At 38.2% G+C, this 23,885-nt stretch overlaps 2 protein-coding genes across 2 annotated transcripts in view; both read right to left on the reverse strand.

Moving 5' to 3' along the window:
• LOC133632353 (zinc finger protein OZF-like) overlaps window positions 1-23,404 on the reverse strand; it is a 25,127-nt gene extending 1,723 nt beyond the window's left edge. The window contains exons 1-2 of the mRNA XM_062024732.1: window positions 23,132-23,404; window positions 12,869-13,182 (exon numbers count right to left, since the gene is read on the reverse strand). Of these exons, the coding sequence (XP_061880716.1) occupies window positions 12,869-13,001 (133 nt within the window). The 5' untranslated portion in view covers window positions 13,002-13,182; window positions 23,132-23,404. The remainder of the gene's footprint in view (window positions 1-12,868; window positions 13,183-23,131) is intronic.
• The window catches only part of LOC133632354 (zinc finger protein with KRAB and SCAN domains 2-like), a 45,088-nt gene continuing 35,885 nt past the window's right edge, over window positions 14,683-23,885 (reverse strand). The window contains exon 5 of the mRNA XM_062024735.1: window positions 14,683-16,311. The gene's annotated coding sequence lies outside the window, so the exon portion shown is untranslated. The remainder of the gene's footprint in view (window positions 16,312-23,885) is intronic.

Genomic DNA, 23,885 nt, shown 5'->3' on the forward strand with positions numbered 1-23,885 from the left:
GGTCTTCCCATGGTCAAAGAGAGGACAGTGTGTGTGGCAGGAAAGACACATTGTCAGAATAATTGTATCTAAGTTATCACAAAACTTTATGTTTCAATGAGTTCCTGGCGAGCAGACAAAAGCTGTCTTTGATCTTACCAAACAAAAGGCTTGTAAAAATCCACTGTGTAGGATGGGAAGCGACATGAAGGTGTCGGTTTCTTTGGTCTATTGCAGGGGTCACCAACGCGGTGCCCGCGGGCACCAGGTAGCCCGTAAGGACCAGATGAGTAGCCCGCTGGCCTGTTCTAAAAATAGCTCAAATAGCAGCACTTACCAGTGAGCTGCCTCTATTTTTTAAATTGTATTTATTTACTAGCAAGCTGGTCTCGCTTTGCCCGACATTTTTAATACTAAGAGAGACAAAACTCAAATAGAATTTGAAAATCCAAGAAAATATTTTAAAGACTTGGTCTTCACTTGTTTGAATAAATTCATAAATTTTTTTACTTTGCTTCTTCAAACTTTCAGAAAGACAATTTTTGAGAAAAAATACAACCTTAAAAATGATTTTAGGATTTTTAAACACATATACCTTTTTACCTTTTAAATTCCTTCCTCTTCTTTCCTGACAATTTAAATCAATGTTCAGGTAAATTTATTTTTTTTATTGTAAAGAATAATAAATAATATTTAATTTAATTCTTAATTTTAGCTTCTGTTTTTTCGACGAAGAATATTTGTGAAATATTTCTTCAAACTTATTATGATTAAAATTCAAAAAAATTATTGTGGCAAATCTAGAAAATCTGTAGAATCAAATTTAAATCTTATTTCAAAGTCTTTTGAATTTCTTTTAAAATTTTTGTTCTGGAAAATCTAGAAGAAATAATGATTTGTCTTTGCTAGAAATATAGCTTGGTCCAATTTGTTATATATTCTAACAAAGTGCAGATTGGATTTTAACCTATTTAAAACATGTCATCAAAATTCTAAAATTAATCTTAATCAGGAAAAATTACTAATGATGTTCCATAAATTATTTTTTTTTAAATTTCAAAAAGATTCTAATTAGCTAAATAAATAAATAAAATGTTCTCTTCTTTTTTCGGTTGAATTTTGAATTTTAAAGAGTCAAATTTGAAGATAAACTATGTTTCAAAATTGAATTGTCATTTTTTGTGTGTTTTCTCCTCTTTTAAACCGTTCAATTAAGTGTAAATATCATTAATTATTAATAATAACATAGAGTTAAAGGTAAATTGAGCAAATTGGCTATTTCTGGCAATTTATTTAAGTGTGTATCAAATTGGTAGCCCTTCGCATTAATCAGTACCCAAGAAGTAGCTCTTGATTTCAAAAAGGTTGGTGACCCCTGGTCTATTGTAATCCACAGGAAGATTTTGTCTTGACCCGAGATCTACAAAGCGGAGAGGAAGCAGGACCTGAACCCCCCTCCAGGCACCTTTTCTTTGAACTGTTTTGTAACCAAAGGCGACGGCTGTTTACGACCCCCCTCCCTTTAGAAACAGCTGTTGCCATGTAATCAGGGAAAGTCCAAATAAAAGAGGAGGCGTACAATCTTTCGTCAGAGCGTGGTGGAAGACTGTGCAAAGAGTACAGCCCAGACGTTTCTCCTCAATGAGCTAAATTGAATTCTGTCTCCGTTTAATTCCTTGCTTCTTGTCTGTTTATTAGATGTCATCAGTGTTTGAACCTGACACATGTTTCAGCCCAGATTTGGACCTTTTTAGGCAATGTGAATCAGCTGACAAACAAATCGTGACAGTTGAATGGAAACCGAATTTCTGGCTGCAAATAAAAACCCTCGACATTAGCCGTCTGCCAGCAGGAAGTGTTACAAATGTACAAACAAAATCACACTGTGACCCCTTTTTAAACTTTGTTGTGTTAATTTACAACGACAAACTAAATAATCTGTCAGTAGCGCTCAAAATATATTTGAGGTGTGACATTTCAAGTAATGATGACAAAGTTATGCACTTTCGAACCAATATGTTGTTTGATGATTTAGTGTGTGTTTATGTTTTAATGAATGTTATTGTTTGATAATAAAATAAAAATAAAACGTGTGTTGATTCTGATAACTGTCCAGGTTGGTACATAATGTTTCATTTGCAAGTATTATATAGTAGACTTTGCGTGCAGTTGCAATTCCAAGACGCTAGATGGCGCTAGATGTGCTGCTGTAGTCAAAAGTTGTCTTTGACTGTTTCAGTCTTGTCTTTTGTTGAGTCCTACGAAGTGTTTGTACTCTTAAGTATTGTACTTATTACACCCCAGTAGGGTTGTCCCGATACCAATATTTTGGTACCGGCACCAAATGTATTTTGATACTTTTCTAAATAAAGGGGACCACAAAAATGTAATTATTGTCTTTATTTGAACAAAAAATATTAGTGTACATGAAACATATGTTTATTATTGTCATTTAGTCCTTAAATAAAATAGTGAACATACTAGACAACTTGTCTTTTAGTAGTAAGTAAACAAACAAAGACTCCTAATTAGTCTATGCAGTAACATATTGTGTCATTTATACACCTATTATTTTGTACAAATTATGAGGGACAAACTGTAAAAATGTATTATTAATCTACTTGTTCATTTACTGTTAATATCTGCATATTTTCTGTTTGAACATGTTCTATCTACACTTCTGTTAAAATGTAATAATCACTTATTGTTCTCTTCTTTCATACTTTACATTAGTTTTGGATGATACCACACATTTAGGTGTCGATCCGATACCAAGTAGTTGCGGGATCATACAATGGTCATAATTTAAGGTCTCATCTGTTCAGGGACGTATTTACTGACTTTATAAACATAATATAAATTTAAAAAAAAGGAAAACGATTTTAGTGATGCTAAAAAATATTGATGTAATCATAGCACTTGGTATCATTACAGTGGATGTCAGGTGTAGATCCACCCATGGCGTTTGTTTACGTTGTGATGGCGGTGAGCTATTGTATCCTCCTACGGTGTGTAGTGAAGCATGTTTAGCTATTCCTCGTCCTCCTGTAAGAAACTGACTTTATTTGTCGCCATGGAGACGAGGATTAGTGATTTATAAGTAGCTAAAACACTGTGGATGGATGGACGTTAGCTGTTAGCTAGCTAGCCATGTCTTAAAGCACCTCTTCCTGAGGGTGTTTCAGTGTTAGAACTTCACCTCTATCTTGACTTTTTACACCAAAATGCGCCCGTTCTCCCTTTTTTGTCTACACGCTGTGTCTGCTTGTAAGTACTCTGTGTGTGTGCGCTGCCGAACGTGCTCCTCTACTCGTAAAACCAGCAATGTCACGACATGACGACGACACGGGCGGGGGTCACTTTTTAGAGGCGGTATAGTACCAAATATGATTCATTAGTATCGCGTAACTACACTAATACCGGTTTACTGTACAACCCTAAAGCCAATAGTAGAAGATAATTAGAATATTTAATTGATATCAGGGTTTCCCGCAGTGTTTTGTTGTTAAGGCGGCTGCCTTAACCCTGTAACACCCCTTGTTGTAAAATTACAACGTTACCTTTAACCATCCTAAAAAACAATCTGTTATATATTTTTTTATTTTGTTACCACATTTACATAGTCATTGGGTCCTATTGTTCAGTCTCACAAGGCAATTGGATCGTACATTTGTTTATAAGTCACGCCTTCTGGCCATGAACTCACACAACCTCTCAAGGTTTCCTTCGAACAAAATCTATTTGTTTCATTGGACTGTATTCATCAGATTCAAGTAATTAAAATGTATTTTATACTTTTTTTGGGTTGTTATTACAATGTCTAGAGCATGTACATATGTAGTTATTGTGGAACAGATGCATCAAATTTCATTTAGAGCTTGTTATATAATTGTCGCAATTATAAAAGAGGGGGGGAAAGCGTTTTTTAAGAGTTTTATCTTGTTTCATATTTTTTATATTTGTCATAAATGACTTCATAAAAATATAACTAATGTGTGATTATTATTATTAATGGTAACCCTGCAAATGAACCCTTAGTTGTTCAGACAACGTGAGTACAAATACAGAAATTCTGCTCCCATCAAAGCCCAAATGTTGCAATATTACAACATTTCTCTAGAAACATAAAATTTTTTTTTTTAACTCTTCAATTTCTGCATCAAACGCCTCCTACAACAACATCTGAAAGGTCAAATAATGTTTTTTTTCGGTTTTTCTATATTTGGGTCTTACAGGGTTAACAACAAAGAGCCACCGCCTAAACTAAGGTCTTAACAAGATCTCCAGCCACACGTGCGCATTTAAAAAAATATCTCTGTTCCAAAGCAAAGGCATACACTGAGTGTCATACACATGGCAAAATACTGGGGGCGCTGTAGTCTAGGACTTAAGACCATTTTAGCCAATCAGAAACATCCAAAACGTCATTTCTGGAGGCGGCATATAGCAACAATGGCGGGTCACGGCAAGAAAGAATTATCTATGTGGACTGACAGAGAAGTAGAGCTACTTATAAGCATCGTTTTGGAGTTTAAAGGCCTACTGAAAGCCACTACTACCGACCACGCAGTCTGATAGTTTATATATCAATGATGAAATCTTAACATTATAACACATGCCAATACGGCCGGGTTAACTTATAAAGTGACATTTTAAATTTGCCGCTAAACTTCCGGTTCGAAACGCCTCGGAGGATGACGTATGCGCGTGACGTAGCCCGGCGAACACGGGTATGCCTTCCACATTGAAGCCAATACGAAAAAGCTCTGTTTTCATTTCATAATTCCACAGTATTCTGGACATCTGTGTTCGTGAATCTGTTGCAATCATGTTCATTGCATTATGGAGAAGGAAGCTGAGCAAGCAAAGAAGAAAGTTGTCGGTGCGAAATGGACGTATTTTTCGAACGTAGTCAGCCACAACAGTACACAGCCGGCGCTTCTTTGTTTACATTCCCGAAAGATGCAGTCAAGATGGAAGAACTCGGATAACAGAGACTCTAACCAGGAGGACTTTTGACTTGGATACACAGACGCCTGTAGAGAACTGGGACAACACAGACTCTTACCAGGATTACTTTGATTTGGATGACAAAGACGCAGACGTGCTACTGTGAGTATGCAGCTTTGGCTTCTAAACATTTGATCGCTTGACCGTATGTGCACAACTTTTTTTTGCGTATGTACGTAACTTTTTTAAAATATATAAGCTTTATGAACCTTGGGTTAGGTGAACGGTCTTTTGGGCTGAGTGATTGTGTGTGTTGATCAGGTGTTTGAATTGTATTGGCGTGTTCTATGGAGCTAGGAGCTAGCAGAGGAGCTAGGAGCTAGCATAACAAACACGCAGGTGTTTTTATGCAGGATTAATTTGTGGCATATTAAATATAAGCCTGGTTGTGTTGTGGCTAATAGAGTATATATATGTCTTGTGTTTATTTACTGTTGTAGTCATTCCCAGCTGAATACCAGGTACCGTGAGTATGCAGCCTTGGCTGCTAAACATTTGATAGCTTGACCGTATGTGCGCGTCACGTACGTAACTTTTTAAAAATATATAAGCTTTATGAACCTTGGGTTAGGTGAACGGTCTTTTGGGCTGAGTGATTGTGTGTTGATCAGGTGTTTGAATTGTATTGGCGTGTTCTATGGAGCTAGGAGCTAGCAGAGGAGCTAGGAGCTAGCATAACAAACACGCAGGTGTTTTTATGCAGGATTAATTTGTGTCATATTAAATATAAGCCTGGTTGTGTTGTGGCTAATAGAGTATATATATGTCTTGTGTTTATTTACTGTTGTAGTCATTCCCAGCTGAATATCAGGTCACCCCCGGCTCTCACAGCATCTTCCCTATCTGAATAGCTTCAACTCCCCACTAGTCCTTCATTTGCACTTTACTCATCCACAAATCTTTCATCCTCGCTCAAATTAATGGGGAAATTGTCGCTTTCTCGGTCCGAATCTCTCTCACTTCATGCGGCCATCATTGTAAACAATAGGGAACTTTGCGTATATGTTCAACTGACTACGTCACGCTACTTCCGGTAGGGGCAAGCCTTTTTTTTATCAGATACCAAAAGTTACAATCTTTATCGTCGTTGTTCTATACTAAATCCTTTCAGCAAAAATATGGCAATATCGCGAAATGATCAAGTATGACACATAGAATAGATCTGCTATCCCCGTTTAAATAAAAAAAAATCATTTCAGTAGGCCTTTAAAGTTAACAAAACTCAACAAAGTGTTGACTGGGAAACTTGCCAGTCCAAGTATGGTGACAGTCTTACCCTATTTTGGAACGGTACGGACTTGGAGGGACATCTGAGGAATTTCCTCATCGGAAAGAGGACATGACAAAAACAACTATCGGCACTAAACTGAAAGTGATTTGTGGAAAGTCCAGACAAGCAGTGGACGCAGGTGGAAGAAGAAGTGGTTTTGTTGTACTTCCAACTATGCCAGCAGATCTGGGGCGCTTCTCCATCAACTACATCCATTCCATTTGGAATAGAAACATCAGATATTGACACAAGCTCTCACGGGAGTTGGGATTCTCCATTCACCCTCGACAGACAAAGATACGCCCAAAGATGTACAAGAGCAGCAAGATTCCAATAGGAGCAATCCACAATCTTCTGCGGTGAAAGAGAAAAGAGCTCTACTTCAGGTATGTGGGCGCTAACTTCATTGCTAGGAAGTCATATTGTTAAAAGGCAGATAGATGGGGCATCAAAACATTTTTTATATGAACTGCACTGCAATTCCAAATGCTCTCCAACAATGTGGAATCATATTTGTTTGAATATGTGACCCGTGCTGGCAAAATGAGTCGGAATGCGCGCAGGCTAATTTTGAGCTACAGGCAAATAAGTGAAAAAAATGTTATCTTGGTTGAAATTGAGATTTTCACAAAAATGAGTCCATAAAGCCACAATCTAGCGATCCCAATCATGGAAATAGCAAGAAAACATCTTAAATCACCTTTATTTGAAGGTTTTGTACGAGGTATGTCTTCAGAAATTAGTCCTAAGTGTTCAAATTCCTTGAGAAAATCCAGTGTTTTCAACGCTCACTGGCGGCAATAAGGGGGAATCCCCCTAGCCATATTTGCTATCATTGTGATGCCAAGTTGACCTACTTTCTAAAAATGAGCATGGAATTCCCGACGACGCCATTCTGAACCAATAGAATTCGAGTTTTTAAACCTGTCCCGACGTAAACAAATCCGGCTTGTTGCTAGGCGGTCGCTGTGAGGCGTACCCTCATTGGTTGAATCACCCCGCGCGGTGCATTGTGGTATCATGGCTGCGCCCTGATGAAAAACAACACAGTAATTTGAGCGGAATATCTGGTGAAAAAAGGTGATTTTGGAATATTTAATTATTATTTTTGTGGATAAGTTAGACTGTTTTACATTCCGTAATGGATTTAGAAGGTGGAGAGGGTACACAGGCGGTTGCAAGTGCGCTAAATTCACTGGCGAATCTTCTTAGTGCTGCTGGTCAGGAATATTACGGACAGCTGACCAGCTGACAAACTGACCAGTGAACAAAAAAACTGTGACATAACAGTGTTGACATTTTTGTACATAACCGTTTTCAATAGAGTTGAATACATATTTTTCCTTTACACATGGGATTTGACTTTAATTGTACCAATTTTGGTGTTGCTACAAGGACTTTTAAGGTATGGTTGCTATGGAGTTTTGTTTTGGAACATTCTGTTCTGGAACAGTAAGCTGGTTTTTCTCAAAACGGACCCTCAAACTTGGTCGACTTCAATCGGATGTAACTCAGTCATTTTCTGTCCAATTCCAACAAACCATGTATCATTTAGAACAGGGGTGTCAAACTCATTGTAGTTGGGGGGCCACATGGAGAAAAATCTACTCCCAAGTGGGCCGGACTGGTAAAATCACGGCACGATAACTTAAAAATAAAGACAACTTCAGATTGTTTTCTTTGATTAAAAATAGAACAAGCGCATTCTAAAATTGTACAAATCATAATGTTGTTGTTTTGTTTTTTTTACAATTACCTGTTGCGGTTAATAGTATATATACTTCATTTGTCGTTATTTATATTTTCTAAATAAAGTATGTGATAATGTTCATCAGTCAACTCATTGGTGTTCATTTTCAATCTATCAAGATAAAATAATTACATCAAAATCAAATTACAGTATGTTATTTATGTAGTTTGATCATTTTCCTCGACTGATGTACTAACATCATGTGGTTTATTTTGTACATATATAGCATCATCTACAAAGAATTGCTGTTGCGACATCCAGTGGACACATTTAGAACTAGGGGTGTAACAGTACGTGTATTTGTATTGAACTGTTTCGGTACGGGGGGTTCGGTTCGGTTCGGAGGTGTACAGAACGAGTTTCCACACGAACAACAATAAAGTAGCCGCCTAAGCTAGTCTTAATAAGCTGCTCCGCTTCCTTCTGCCTGTCTCTGTCAGAACTCCACCCAGCATTGTCCCACCCACACAACCATCTGATTGGTCACAAACAGAGCGGTAGCAGCCAATCAGCAGTGCGTATTCAGAGCGCATGTAGTCAGTGTTTAGCAGGTAATCATCAGGCTGCGGACTCTCCCCAAATGATAATAAACACCTCACAGTCAACTACTAGTAACATCACTATGAGCCCGTTGACCTTCTAGAAATATAATAATTTGCTTTCAGCGTAACGTTAGCTCATTTTGCTGTGTGTGTGTGTGTGTGTGTGTGTGTGTGTGTGTGTGTGTGTGTGTGTGTTACGGACAGCAAAGCCCTGTCTGTCTGTTATTTCAGTTGACCTTTTTCTGTGTTGATTGAGCTGTGTTGAAGCAGCAAAAAAGGACATTATGTTAAATGAAGAGTTTCTGTCTCTGATAGTTGATATAATAATGTAAGTGCATCATTAATCCTACATGAACTCCATGGTGTTCAGGGTTGAATAGTCTCTCCTATTGCTATTGTACTATTTTTTTCAGCTATAGTTACATGAATCATTAGTAATGCAGCAGCCTAGTTTTGAATGGCAGGGTCCCTGCTCTCACATGCTGATAAAAATATAATATTTACATAATAAAAATCAACTTCAGACTTCCCAAATGCTGTAATAAATTAAGCATGATGAGTTGACTTGAAACTGTTTAATGTTGCACTTTTTATATGTAGAAGAAAAGTTGTGTCATTTTATTTAATCTGAGCAACAACTTGAGGCAGTTTAATGTTGATTAACGTGGGAAGAATTATTATAGTGTTCCCAATGTTAAAAGGATAAAGCCATTGTTTACAAATTTGTTGAATAACTAACCCAAAAATTTATAATTTGTTGTTTTCTTACTGTACCGAAATTGAACCGAACCGTGACCTCTAAACCGAGGTACGTACCGAACCGAAATTTTTGTGTACCGTTACACACCTATTTAGAACATTTTTTTTGCATTCAAAAATTTCAGGGTAATTTTTATACTTGGCAAACTCATCCCTCGGGCCGGATAAAACCTGTTGGCGGGCCTGATCCGGCCCTCGGGCCGTATGTTTGACACCCCTGATTTAGAAGGTCTTTAGATGGAGAATGTGTAAATAACAATAACTCCGTTTTTAAAATGTCCTCATTGTGACTCATTTTGCCAGCACAGGTCACATATGACATTTGACAACAGTGTGACAAAAATACTTGCTTTGGAATCAGAAGTCAAGATGGCAAGCATATATTCAAGTTCAGCTGTTTTATATGTATTTAAATAGGCTTGTATTAAAAATGCGTGGAGTAGTTTCTTGTAATAAATAATATTGAGTTAAGTAAAACTGCAGTTGCATTAAATGTTTTTCTTTTCTGTCAAAATTAAAATACCTATAAGTGCTTGATTGACACACATTGTTTCCCGACGTTGTTGTAAATAACCTCTTCCCACATCAACCTCAAGAAAGTCAATGACTTCACCATAAAAGTAGGTGACAGTGTTATCACCAGGAAAGATGAGGTCACCTACCTAGGTTCCATTCTAGAGGCTAACCTTTCCTGTGATAAAATGGCAACCAAGGTAATCAAAAAGGTCAACCAACGAACGAGATTTCTCTACAGAATTTCCTCTCTGGTCAACAAAAGCACCTTGAAGATTCTAGCGGGAACTCTCATTCAACCCTTTTTTGATTACGCATGCACCTCCTGGTACCCTAGCACCTCCAAAACCCTCACATCTAAACTCCAAACATCCCAGAACAAGCTAGTCAGATTACTTCTAGACCTCCACCCCAGATCCCACCTCACTCCTACCCACTTCTCTAAAGTGGGCTGGCTCAAGGTGGAGGACAGAGTTAAACAACTTGCACTGAGCCTAGTCTATAAAATCCGCTACACCTCCCTGATACCGAAGTGCATGTCAAACTACTTCCTTAACGTAAATGACCGCCATAACCACAACACCAGGGGGAGCTCCACTAACCACGTTAAACCCAGATTCCGAACTAATAAAGGTCTTAACTCATTCTCTTTCTATGCCACATCAATGTGGAATGCGCTCCCAACAGGTATAAAAGAAAGGGCATCTCTATCCTCCTTCAAAACCGCAATAAAAGTTCAACTTCAGGCAGCTACAACCCTAAACTAACACCCTCCCCGGATTGCTAATAATCAAATGTAAACAATCAAATGCAGATACTTTTTCTTATGCCTTCTGATCTCTCTCTCTCTCTCTCTCTCTCTCTCTCTCTCTCTCTCTCTCTCTCTCTCTCTATGTCCACTACTTGCTGTCCATATCCTACCCCCCGCCCCCCTCCACACCCCTGATTGTAAATAATGTAAATAATTCAATGTGATTATCTTGTGTGATGACTGTATTATGATGATAGTATATATGATAGTATATATCTGTATCATGAATCAATTTAAGTGGACCCCGACTTAAACAAGTTGAAAAACTTATTGGGGTGTTACCATTTAGTGGTCAATTGTACGGAATATGTACTTCACTGTGCAACCTACTAATAAAAGTCTCAATCAATCAATCAAAAACTCTTAAACCTGTGCTAAAGTGGCTTTATCCCAAATAATGTATTCATGATTATTGAATGTCATTTTGTAAAAATCCTTATAAAAATGATTTTTTTTTTCACTATGCAAAACTCAACAGCCACAAGCAGGACAGACTAAAAGGAAAACTTCCAATGGAGACCAAGTTGCTGAATGCAGTAGAAGACGACGTCCAGATAAAGAAGAGACTTCTGGACATGATGGAGACATCAGAGAAGCCATCGTCTGACAATTTAGACAAACTAACATCAAATTACTAAGTCAAAATATTGACTTACTAATAATGACATACTTAGTATACTCAGGTAACTAGGACTGTTTTGTTTATACTTTACGGAAAAAATATGGAGATATATATCGTATATCACCATTCTGCAAATGGAGCGGAAAACAACCAAAAATTGTAGGCTTCTTTATTCCTCTAATATTTTTATTTATTATAAGATATTGTTATTTGGTTATTTTTTAATAAACAATGTGTTCTATGTAATCAGAGTCTGTAGTCTATTGCCCCCCCCCCCCCCCCGAGTTACAGTGAATACAAAGTCTCCCTACTAACCCACCAGTGCCTCCATGGAAATGCCCCCCCCCCCCCTCTACCTCAAAGAACTGCTCACCCCCAAATCCTCCACACCACACCTCCGCTCCGGACCAACTAACCTCCTCCAACCTCCGAGGACAAAGCTACGAACAATGGGAGACGGGGCTTTCTGCTCCGCCGCTCCCAGTCTGTGGAACGCTCTCCCTGACCACCTGAAGGTACCACAGACTGTGGATGCTTTTAAAAAAGGCTTAAAAACCCTTCTTTTTAAAAAAGCCTTTTTTTTAGATATATGCGTGCTAGTTCTAGTTTTTATTATTTTATTATCTTTTTATGTAATTTTTTAATACACTGTAGAACCTCTAAAGGCTTAGTGGCCACATGCGTGGACAGCACCTTTTAGCTCTTATTTCCAAAATTGTGTACACTACTGAATTGGGGTCTTATGGCCGCTTATGTGGACACTTATACTGCCATCTGGTGGTGTCAGAAGAGTATAACATACAATGGAATTTGGAAAAAAAAAGTGTAAAAGTAAGAATTAGCATGTCACTAAACATGAAGTACACGTTTGTGTACTTATGGACTAAGTACATCATATCAAAAGATGATTTTTAGTATTTATTCTTATTAGGGTCCAATAAGCCCAAATAGCAATGAGAATTTTTAAAAAAGCATGTAAACAAACAACTTGGCCCTTAAGAGGTTAGTAGCAATTTGAGGTTGTTTGCTCAATGGAAAGTGCTTTTTACAAATACAATCTATTATTATTATTATAATTAACTATTTATTCATGGGACCTCTATATGTAAGAAAGGACTATGAAAAAGGAAAGGGGTATTGTTAAATAAACTCGGCTTCTTCCTACTCTTTTTCAGATATGTTGTGATGACAAACTGGAAATATTTAGTGTATCATGTTGAGAATATTCTGTTTAACAATAAATAAATGTTGGTAATATTACTCTAAAATGGATCAAAGTCTCCCAACAGAGTCTTCCACCTCCTGTAAAACCTACATTGAATATAAATAAACACTTTGGATTGTTTCACTTTCGTTCTATTTTCGTTCCTAGGCGGCCATGACGTCGGACGTCTTCCTTTCATGACGTCATATATAAAGATGAGACCACGTGACACAACCAGGAAGTGTGTGGTGGGGGGAAATGTGGACACAGCCATTATTTTTTGTTCAAGAAAACACATTTTTCTTGACGATGTTACATTTCAAAGCCAATAAAACGCCTTTTTTTTTTTACCACTTAAGCCAAACATTAAGAGAGACATTGTTGAGATAGTTAGGTGTTAAAACCTACCTTCATTGTGAACAGTCTTCTCCTCTCGTGTTCGAGAAAGTTCCTCCTCGTACGACGCGATGGTTCTTTCAAACAGCGCGAATATTTCATCGGCCGCCGCCATGAGTCGCTCCTTCACCAACTCTTTCAACATTTGTAATGTTTTTCAACTCAAACTTCGTCTTCGTCGTTCTTTGTCTTTTGTCGCAGTTGAAAGGCGCCAACTTCCGCATTTCTTCTTCTTCCGGGGCTGAAGCCTTCGTGACGTCACACTGCTGCCATCTCGCGGCGGTATTGAAGAATACAATCCAACTTTCATTTCCACAGCAATTTTCCTAGAGGCGAGTGAAAACACGAATTTACAGCAGGCATGGTGGACTTGTTTTCATAGAGGGCCACATCGCAGTTATGCTTGCTCTCAGAGGGCCACTTATGATAGTCAATAGTATATCAATATACATGTATACCTGTACAATACATGTTTATAATTGCTTATGCAAATGATTATTAGAATCTTTTTTTTACATACACTGTTAAAAAAACCCTTCAGATTTTACTGCAAAAAACTGCCAGCTCAGTCTCCAGAATTGTACCAGTTTAAGTTAAAAAAAAAAAAAAAAAAAAAAATATATATATATATATATATATATATATATTTTGTTTCTATATATTTTTTCTATATATATATTTATATATACATATATTTATATATATATATACATATATATATTTTTTATTTTACTTAAACTGGTAAGTTTAAGTATATATATATATATATATATATATATATATATATATATATATATATATATATATATATATATATATATATATACATATATTTTATTTATCAACACAAACTACTCCTCGATACAACTCTTAATTAGCAATATTGACAAATATATATACATATATATATATGTATTATTATTTTTTTATTTATTTTTTATTCTGGAATGAAAAAAATAATTTATATATACTATTTCTATTTTTGTTTTTATGTATTATTTTTTTCCAGTAAAAAAAAAAATATATATATGTATATGTATATGTATATATATATATATATATATATATATATATATATATATATATATATATATATATATATATATATATATATATATATATATATATATATATATATATATATATATATAGTGGTTAGAGTGTCCGCCCTGAGATGGGTAGGTTGTGAGTTCAAACCCCGGCCGAGTCATACCAAAGACTATAAAAATGGGAGCCATTACCTCCCTGCTTGGCACTCAGCATCAAGGGTTGGAATTAGAGGTTAAATCACCAAAAATTATTCCTGGGCACGGCCACCGCTGCTGCTCACTGCTCCCCTCACCTCCCAGGGGGTGATCAAGGGTGATGGGTGAAATGCAGAGAAACATTTCGCCACACCTAGTGTGTGTGTGTGACAATGATTGGTACTTTAACTTTATATATATATATATATGTATGTATGTATGTATGTATGTATGTATATATATATATATATATATATATATATATATATATATATATATATATATGCATCGAGGATATCAAATGAAGAACATCATTGTCATCGTGTATCTTTTCTTGTAAGAATCATGGTGATGGTTACATTTTCCAAATATGTGGGATTTGACCCAACACAAACTACTCCTCTGTAATTTATATTTCGATACAACTCTTAATGATCAATATTGACAATGACTCGGACCATGTCTCACACCCAGTAGACCTCAGGCCAGTGTTGTGTCTTGGCCTGTCTCCTCCTCTTGGGCGATGGATCATTGAAGACGCCGTAGATGATCTTAAACAAAGACAAACTTTTATTGTACAACACGTGTCCCTAAAGGTTCTGCTGGTACCTGGAAAGAGTCTCGTTAACTCTCCACCTTGTCCCAGTCAGTTTTATTTTAGTTGAGTACAGTTAGATTCCAATGATGTCATCTTCAATTACTTTGTTCAGAAGTCGGTTCCTTCCTGCACTTGCTTTGGCCTGTGGTCATTAGGAGTTCCACCAAGTGAATCCGAAAAGTATTCACAGCACTTCACTTTCCCCACATTTTGTTACGTTACAGCCTTATTCCAAATTGGAATAAATGTCATTTTAGTCCTCAAAATTCTACACATTAAATGACAAGGTGTTAAGGTGTATTGGAAATTCTCTAATCAAGTAGTCAAACAAAATTGTCTTTCTTAGATTTATCTGACAAGCACGAGCAAATCAAAAGGCACAGGTCACATTTGTAGCAAGTACGGAAGGAATGTGCGCTGAGTGTTCTTTTTACACTAAATACAAAGTGGGAGGGAGGGAGTAGGCTCAGTTTGAGAGGGGGGGGGGAGCACATGACACAACAACAGCGGAAGTACCGACCGTTTGGACAAATGGTGCACTGTTAACTGGAACGAAAAGGTTGAAAAACAAGAAGGGAGAAGAGATACTTCCACAGTGAGTCATTCTCTGGTCTGAATGTGGTTTTCGCAGAAAAAATGCAGTTTGTAATTGAAATACATAAATGTTTTCCATCCTATTTTCTTTTTGGCAGATTTATGAAAAATAAAAAAACCAACATGTTTAATCTCAACTCTGGACAAACGCGTTGACCACAAAATGAGCAACTAAGAGGTGTTTTCTCCTGTGTGTGTTCGCAAGTGTCTCTTTAAAGTGGACCTTTGAGAAAACGTACTCCCGCAAACTGAACACCTGAAAGGTTTTTCTCCCGTGTGCGTCCGCATGTGTGACACCAGATATGACTTGTGCGAGAACCTGTTCCCGCACACTGAACAGCCGAAGGGTTTTTCTCCCGTGTGCGTCCGCATGTGTGACGCCAGAGCGGTCTTTTGGGCGAATCGGTTATGGCAAATCGAGCAAGCGAAAGGTTTTTCCCCCGCGTGCGTCCCCGTGTGCCTTTTTAAAGTGGACCTGCGGGAAAATGTACTCCGGCAAATCAAGCAACTGAAAGGTTTTTCTCCGGTGTGCGTTCTGATGTGTTGAGTCAAATTTGTCTTCAGGGTGAATCTTTTGGCACAAAACGTGCAGGTAAAACATTTTTTAGAACGCTCAAAGTGTCCGTTGTCGGTTTGAGTCCTGATATCACCTTCCCAGTCTGTATCGCTGCTCAAAGGCTCAAAGGACAGTGGAGCTCCACGGGGGTCTCCATCAGCTCCTGTTGTCATGCTGCAGCTCGGAGGCTCCACCCCTTTGTTCTCCTCACTTGGACTGTGACGAAGCTGCGAGGACTCCGGCGATTTGTCTTCGGTCTTCAACGAGACGACAGTCAGTGGCAACTTGGTGAGATCAGGAAGACACTCGCCCTCCCGAGGGGTCCGGAACTCTTCCTCTTTCATACAGGGGGGCTGTGGCTCCACCTCTTCTTCTTTGATGCAGGGGGGCCGTGGATCCTTCTGCTTAAGAGTGGAGATCCTCACCACCTGCGTCTGAGTGGGACCAATCAGCTGCTGGAAGTCTGAGGAACACAAACCCACGGCAGAGCGACCCCATCAGACTGGTGCTTTGTGCCCATGGGCAACTTTTGGGCAACCAGAAATTATTTGCAATAAGGACAGGCATTAAAGGCCTACTGAAATGATTTTTTAAAATTCAAACGGGGATAGCAGATCCATTCTATGTGTCATACTTGATCATTTCGCGATATTGCCATATTTTTGCTGAAAGGATTTAGTAGAGAACAACGACGATAAAGTTCGCAACTTTTGGTCGCTGATAAAAAAAAGCCTTGCCTATACCGGAAGTAGCGTGACGTCACAGGAGCTAGTATTCCTCACAATTCCCCGTTGTTTACAATGGAGCGAGAGAGATTCGGACCGAGAAAGCGACGATTACCCCATTAATTTGAGCGAGGATGAAAGATTCGTGGATGAGGAACGTTAGAGTGAAGGACTAGAGAGGCTGTTGGAACCTATCTATATTATTTATTTATTAATTGTTTGACAATGAAATCAAATAATGTCAAGAATGATGTTAATGAATTATTGGATGTTTTAGATTTCATTGTGATTGACTGATTGTTTTTAGCTGCTCACGCTCCTACTGGTGAGCCACTTCCTCCTCCTATAATTAAGAAGACAGGACAGCTGGGTACCTTTGGTCTGTCCATCATGTTGAAGGAGTGAGGAGTGAAACAGTTTGTTTACCGCTAAACAAGCCACGCTAAACAAGCCACGCTAAACAAGCCACGCTAAACAAGCCACGCTAAACAAGCCAGGCTAAAACAACTTATTTTGAAGCCACGCTAAACTAGTTATTTTTGAAGCCACGCTAAATAAGTTATTTTGATTATGTTGAAAGTCAACCACGGAGAATATTTTTTGTTTGTGAAAATAAATTATGATCATTTGGAATCTCGACATATCTCCGCGAGTGCTTATTAAGGAATTTAGTGAGTCAAACACCTCCTCCTCAAGACTACTCTGCATTACTTTATTTTAATTTTTTCGAACTTTTTGGAACGCAAGAGTAGTCGTTACAGAGGCAGTGCAGGGTGTATCTTTTTTCGCTCTGACCGTAACTTAGGTACAAGCTGGCTCATTGGATTCCACACTCTCTCCTTTTTCTATTGTGGATCATGGATTTGTATTTTAAACCACCTGGGATACTATATCCTCTTGAAAATGAGAGTCGAGCACGCGAAATGGACATTCACAGTGACTTATCTCCACGACAACACATCGTTGACGCACTTTAGCTACGGAGCTAACGTGATAGCATCGGGCTCAAATGCAGATAGAAACAAACATTTAAAAAACCCCTGACTGGAAGGATAGACAGAAGATCAACAATACTATTAAACCATGAACATGTAAATACACGGTTAATAATTTCCAGCTTGGCGAAGCTTAACAATTGAAGCTAACTTAGCTACGGAGCGGCGGCGGGCGTTGTAGCTTTCGGCGACACCCCGGCCGCTATCGGAGTCGGCAAGAAACATATACTTCCCCAAAGTTACGTACGTGACATGCACATAGCGACACGCACGTACGGGCAAGCGATCAAATGTTTGGAAGCCAAAGCTGTACTCACGGTAGTGCGTCTGCTATCCAGCTCAAACACAACACAACCTCCTGATTGTGTTGCTGTAGTCCGCCGCTAATACACCGATCCCACCTACAACTTTCTTCTTTGCAGTCTCCATTGTTCATTAAACAAATTGCAAAAGATTCACCAACACAGATGTCCAGAATACTGTGGAATTGTTCCATGAAAGCAGAGCAGTTTGTATGGTGACACATTGGGTACGAATACTTCCGTTGCCGTCGTGACGTCACGCGCATACGTCATCATACATAGACGTTTTCAACCGGAAGTTTAGTAGGAAATTTAAAATGTCACTTTATAAGTTAACCCGGCCGTATTGGCATGTGTTGCAATTAGGGTTGGGTATCGAGTATCGACTAACTTTCCGATTCTCCAGGAATCGTTCAAAAGTTTAAATTTCGATTCCTATTTTCGATACCCAATCCGCCGACCGGAAAAAAAAAAAAAAAAGTCAGCCGAACCGGAAGAAGAAGCCGCTGAGCACCAACGAAGAAGAGCCCACCGCCGGAAGTGTTAGCATAGCCGAGGGAGTCAGTCAAGCTCAAGCATGGATAGCGGGCGTCGGCGGTCCAAAGTGTGGCTTTACTTTACAAAAAAAAAATGAAATAACCGCGAAATAACAGAGCTCCATGTCCATCAAGAAAGGAGTGGAGAGAGAGCTGCAGATGTACCAGGACGTTTCACCGATACTTATGTCTGACGACCCTGCAGCATCATACACTTGTGTGTAAATGTGTTTTCATGAGGTTTCCTGCAGCATCATACACTTGTGTGTAAATGTGTTTTGATGAGGTTTCCTGCAGCATCATACACTTATGTGTAAATGTGTTTTCATGAGGTTTCCTGCAGCATCATACACTTGTGTGTGTAAATGTGTTTTCATGAGGTTTCCTGCAGCATCATACACTTATGTGTGTAAATGTGTTTTCATGAGGTTTCCTGCAGCATCATACACTTGTGTGTGTAAATGTGTTTTCATGAGGTTTCCTGCTGCATCATACACTTGTGTGTAAATGTGTTTTCATGAGGTTTCCTGCAGCATCATACACTTTTGTGTAAATGTGTTTTCATGAGGTTTCCTGCAGCATCATACACTTATGTGTGTAAATGTGTTTTCATGAGGTTTCCTGCAGCATCATACACTTATGTGTAAATGTGTTTTCATGAGGTTTCCTGCAGCATCATACACTTGTGTGTAAATGTGTTTTGATGAGGTTTCCTGCAGCATCATACACTTATGTGTAAATGTGTTTTCATGAGGTTTCCTGCAGCATCATACACTTGTGTGTGTAAATGTGTTTTCATGAGGTTTCCTGCAGCATCATACACTTATGTGTGTAAATGTGTTTTCATGAGGTTTCCTGCAGCATCATACACTTGTGTGTGTAAATGTGTTTTCATGAGGTTTCCTGCTGCATCATACACTTGTGTGTAAATGTGTTTTCATGAGGTTTCCTGCAGCATCATACACTTTTGTGTAAATGTGTTTTCATGAGGTTTCCTGCAGCATCATACACTTATGTGTGTAAATGTGTTTTCATGAGGTTTCCTGCAGCATCATACACTTATGTGTAAATGTGTTTTCATGAGGTTTCCTGCAGCATCATACACTTGTGTGTAAATGTGTTTTCATGAGGTTTCCTGCAGCATCATACACTTGTGTGTGTAAATGTGTTTTCATGAGGTTTCCTGCAGCATCATACACTTGTGTGCGTAAATGTGTTTTCATGAGGTTTCCTGCAGCATCATACACTTATGTGTGTAAATGTGTTTTCATGAGGTTTCCTGCAGCATCATACACTTGTGTGTGTAAATGTGTTTTCATGAGGTTTCCTGCAGCATCATACACTTGTGTGTGTAAATGTGTTTTCATGAGGTTTCCTGCAGCATCATACACTTATGTGTAAATGTGCTTTCATGAGGTTTCCTGCAGCATCATACACTTGTGTGTAAATGTGTTTTCATGAGGTTTCCTGCAGCCTCATACACTTATGTGTGTAAATGTGTTTTCATGAGGTTTCCTGCAGCATCATACACTTGTGTGTAAATGTGTTTTCATGAGGTTTCCTGCAGCATCATACACTTATGTGTAAATGTGTTTTCATGAGGTTTCCTGCAGCATCATACACTTATGTGTAAATGGGTTTTCATGAGGTTTCCTGCAGCATCATACACTTATGTGTGTAAATGTGTTTTCATGAGGTTTCCTGCAGCATCATACACTTGTGTGTGTAAATGTGTTTTCATGAGGTTTCCTGCAGCATCATACACTTGTGTGTGTAAATGTGTTTTCATGAGGTTTCCTGCAGCATCATACACTTGTGTGTGTAAATGTGTTTTCATGAGGTTTCCTGCAGCATCATACACTTGTGTGTAAATGTGTTTTCATGAGGTTTCCTGCAGCATCATACACTTGTGTGTAAATGTGTTTTCATGAGGTTTCCTGCAGCATCATACACTTGTGTGTGTAAATGTGTTTTCATGAGGTTTCCTGCAGCATCATACACTTGTGTGCGTAAATGTGTTTTCATGAGGTTTTCAAAAATAAAGCTCTCTTGAGGAAAGTGTACCCCTGGGAAAATGTATTCATAATTTATAATATTTATATTCAAGTTCATAGATTTGATATTTATATTCTAGTTGAAATCAGCCTTGTGAGGAATTTATAGTAAAGTTCATAAAAAGTTAATAGAATTAAAATTGATGGAGAATGTCAGACTATTTCATTCAGAAAGACTGTAGGTTAGCTAGCTCATTTAAAATATCCTAAACTTTTTTTTGACCCCGCCTCCTAAAAGAATCGGAATCGAGGATCGTCAGGAATCGGAATCGAAACAAAGAATTGGAATCGGAATCGTTCGAATTCAAACGATACCCAACTCTAGTTGCAATGTTAAGATGTCATCATTGATATATAAACTATCAGACTGCGTGGTCGCTAGTAGTGGCTTTCAGTAGGCCTTTAAGAACTAGGCTGAACCAATGGCACGAATGCTCGACACTCGGGTATGGAACCTTGTCCTCCATGCAGAAAGCTAGTCATTCCTGTGACCTCCATACTCCAGCACTCTTCTTTCGGGGCAATTATGTTGTTTTTTTTAGACTCTGAGGGGCGGAGCCACATTAAAACACGTGCAAACTTCAACAATCTACTAAGCTGGCGCGCCGAGGATAGCGTCTCTTTAGTGAGCAGAATAAGGAGCATGATATGTTTAGTGCAGGCCTGGGAAATTATTTTGAGAGGGGGGGGGGCACATTTAGAGAAAAAAAAGTGTCTGGGGGCTGGTACCAAAATGTATTTTGTTACTTTTCGGTACTTTTCGATACTTTTCTTTTCAACTGGTGAGTAAGTTTTCATTGTAATATCCATCGCTCCTAAGAATATTTTGTTAGTCATTTCTTGGTTTGGTAGCCTTTTAATAGATGAATTATTCCTGTAGGTATTTTGCTTTACACTCTGTACTGGATTCGGTTTTTGGTTTGTGAATAGGAATCAAGTTCCTGTGTATTGATCGGCTGATTGACCCACATGATACAAATGTTGTGATGTTTCCATGAATTCATTGCTCCAAGTAGGCTTGTCTCCATACCAAAATGTACTTTGATACTTTTCGACACTTTCCTAAATAAAGGGGACCACAAAAAAATGTCATTATTGTCTTATTTAAACAAAAAATCTTAGTGTACATGAAACATATGTTTATTATTGTCATTTAGTCCTTAAATAAAATAGTGAACTTGTCTTTTAGTAGTAAGTAAACAAACAAAGACTCCTAATTAGTCTGCTGTGTCATTTATACACCTATTATTTTGTACACATTATGAGGGACAAACTGTAAAAATTGATTATTAATCTACTTGTTCATTTACTGTTAATATCTGCTTTCTTTCTGTTTGAACATGTTCTATCTACACTTCTGTTCAAATGTAATAATCACTTATTCTTCTCTTCTTTGATACTTGACATTAGTTTTGGATGATACCACACATTTGGGTATCGATCCGATACCAAGTAGCTACAGGATCATACATTGGTCATATTCAAAGTCCTCATGTGTCCAGGGACATATTTACTGACTTTATAAACATAATATGAATAAAAAAAAACGAAAAAGGATTTTGTGATGCTAAAAAATATTGATGTAATCATAGTAGTAACGACTAGATACGCTATTGTACTTGGTATCATTACAGTGGATGTCAGGTGTAGATCCACCCATGGTGTTTGTTTACATTGAGACGCCGGTGAGCTACGGTGTGTAGTGAAGCATGTTTAGCTATTCCTCGTCCTCCAGTGATTACTTGTAAGAAACGTACTTTATTTGTCGCCATGGAGACAAGGATTAGTGATTTAGAAGTATGGATGGACATTAGCAGCTAGCTAGCTAGCTAGCCATGTCTTAAAGCAGCTCTTCCTGAGGGTGTTTCAGTGTTAGAACTTCACCTTTATCTTTACTTTTTACGCCAAAATGAGTCCGTTCTCCCTTTTCTGTCTACACACTGTGTCTGCTTGTAAGTACTCTGTGTGCGTGCGCTGCCGAACATGCTCCTCTGCTCGTAAAACCAGCAATGTCACGCACCGTCATGCCTGTTAAAAAGAAATAAATGGCAAACCGGTACTTTTTAAATCAGAGTATAGTATCGTTTTTCATTCATTAGTCCCGCGATACTGTACTAGTACTGGTGTACCGTACAACCCTACAGAGTGCCGGTATTTTTTCCCTAATTGGGTCGATCTAGGAGGATTTAAGATTCTGGACAAATGACACGGCTATCGGTTGTTGTTGTTTTTTTACCCCGCTATGTGTCATAAATGTGGCACGTTGTCATATTCACTTCAGGTGTCTTATAAGAAGAGACACGGGTTGGGTCTGATAAACAGCTCGGGCTAATCACAAATAAGGAAGCAACACCACGCCGAAGTTTGCGACGCAACAATATTTCCTCCTCAAAAGTCCCTCAGAGTCACGCGATTTAATTAGAGTCAGTGTCAGTTTGAGCTTGTTGTGTTTGAACATCGGCCATGGGGATTTAAACCGGTATAGGTGGATTGCACATGCGCAGTGTCCTCGTCTGTGAGTGACCCGGAACAATAACAGTCATTGCGGCGCTACTCCGACATTGTACACTAAATAGCCTCTAAAATGTGTCAATAGATACAGTAAAATGTGTACTAAAAGACAATAAGCAAAAATAATGTATGTGTTCGTAGATAATTGCTTGAAACACACCTTTATTGTGGGGTTTGCTAGCAGCTTCCAGTTGTTGTCGATGTCGCTTCTTCTCCTCTCTGGTTGTAGAAAGTTCCTCCTCGTAGGACGCTATCGTTCGTTCAAACAGCGCGAATATTTCATCAGCCGCCGCCATTAGTCGCTCCTGCACCAACTCTTTCAACATTTTGGATGTTTTTTGACTTAATAATCCGTGGTCGTGGCTCTTTTTGTCTTTCGCTGTCGTCGAAACATGCCAACTTCCGCCCTTTTTCTTCTTCGACGGAGTTATTACTGCAGCTATAGCATTCGTGGCGTCGCACTGCTGCCACCCGGCGGCTGTGTTGAAAACTGCTCGAGATGTCAAAGCATGCTCAGAACATGTTTTGATGATAATCGAGAATTAGTATTATTATTGGATCATAATAATCGAGAATTAGTATTATTTGATGCTAATAATCAACAATTAGTATTATTATTGAATGATAATAATCGATAATTAATATTTTTATTGGATGATAATCGAGAATTAGCATTATTATTGAATGATAATAATCGATAATTAATATTATTATTGGATGATAATCGAGAATTAGTATTATTATTGTATAATAATCGAGATTTAGTATTATTGGATGATAATAATCGAGAATTAGTATTATTACTGGATGATATTAATCGAGAATTAGTATTATCATTGCATGATAATCGAGAATTAGTATTATTGGATGATAATAATCGAGAATTAGTATTATTATTGCATGATAATCGAGAA

Source organism: Entelurus aequoreus, linkage group LG17 (assembly GCF_033978785.1).
Source record: "Entelurus aequoreus isolate RoL-2023_Sb linkage group LG17, RoL_Eaeq_v1.1, whole genome shotgun sequence".
Taxonomy (NCBI): Eukaryota; Metazoa; Chordata; class Actinopteri; order Syngnathiformes; family Syngnathidae; genus Entelurus; species Entelurus aequoreus.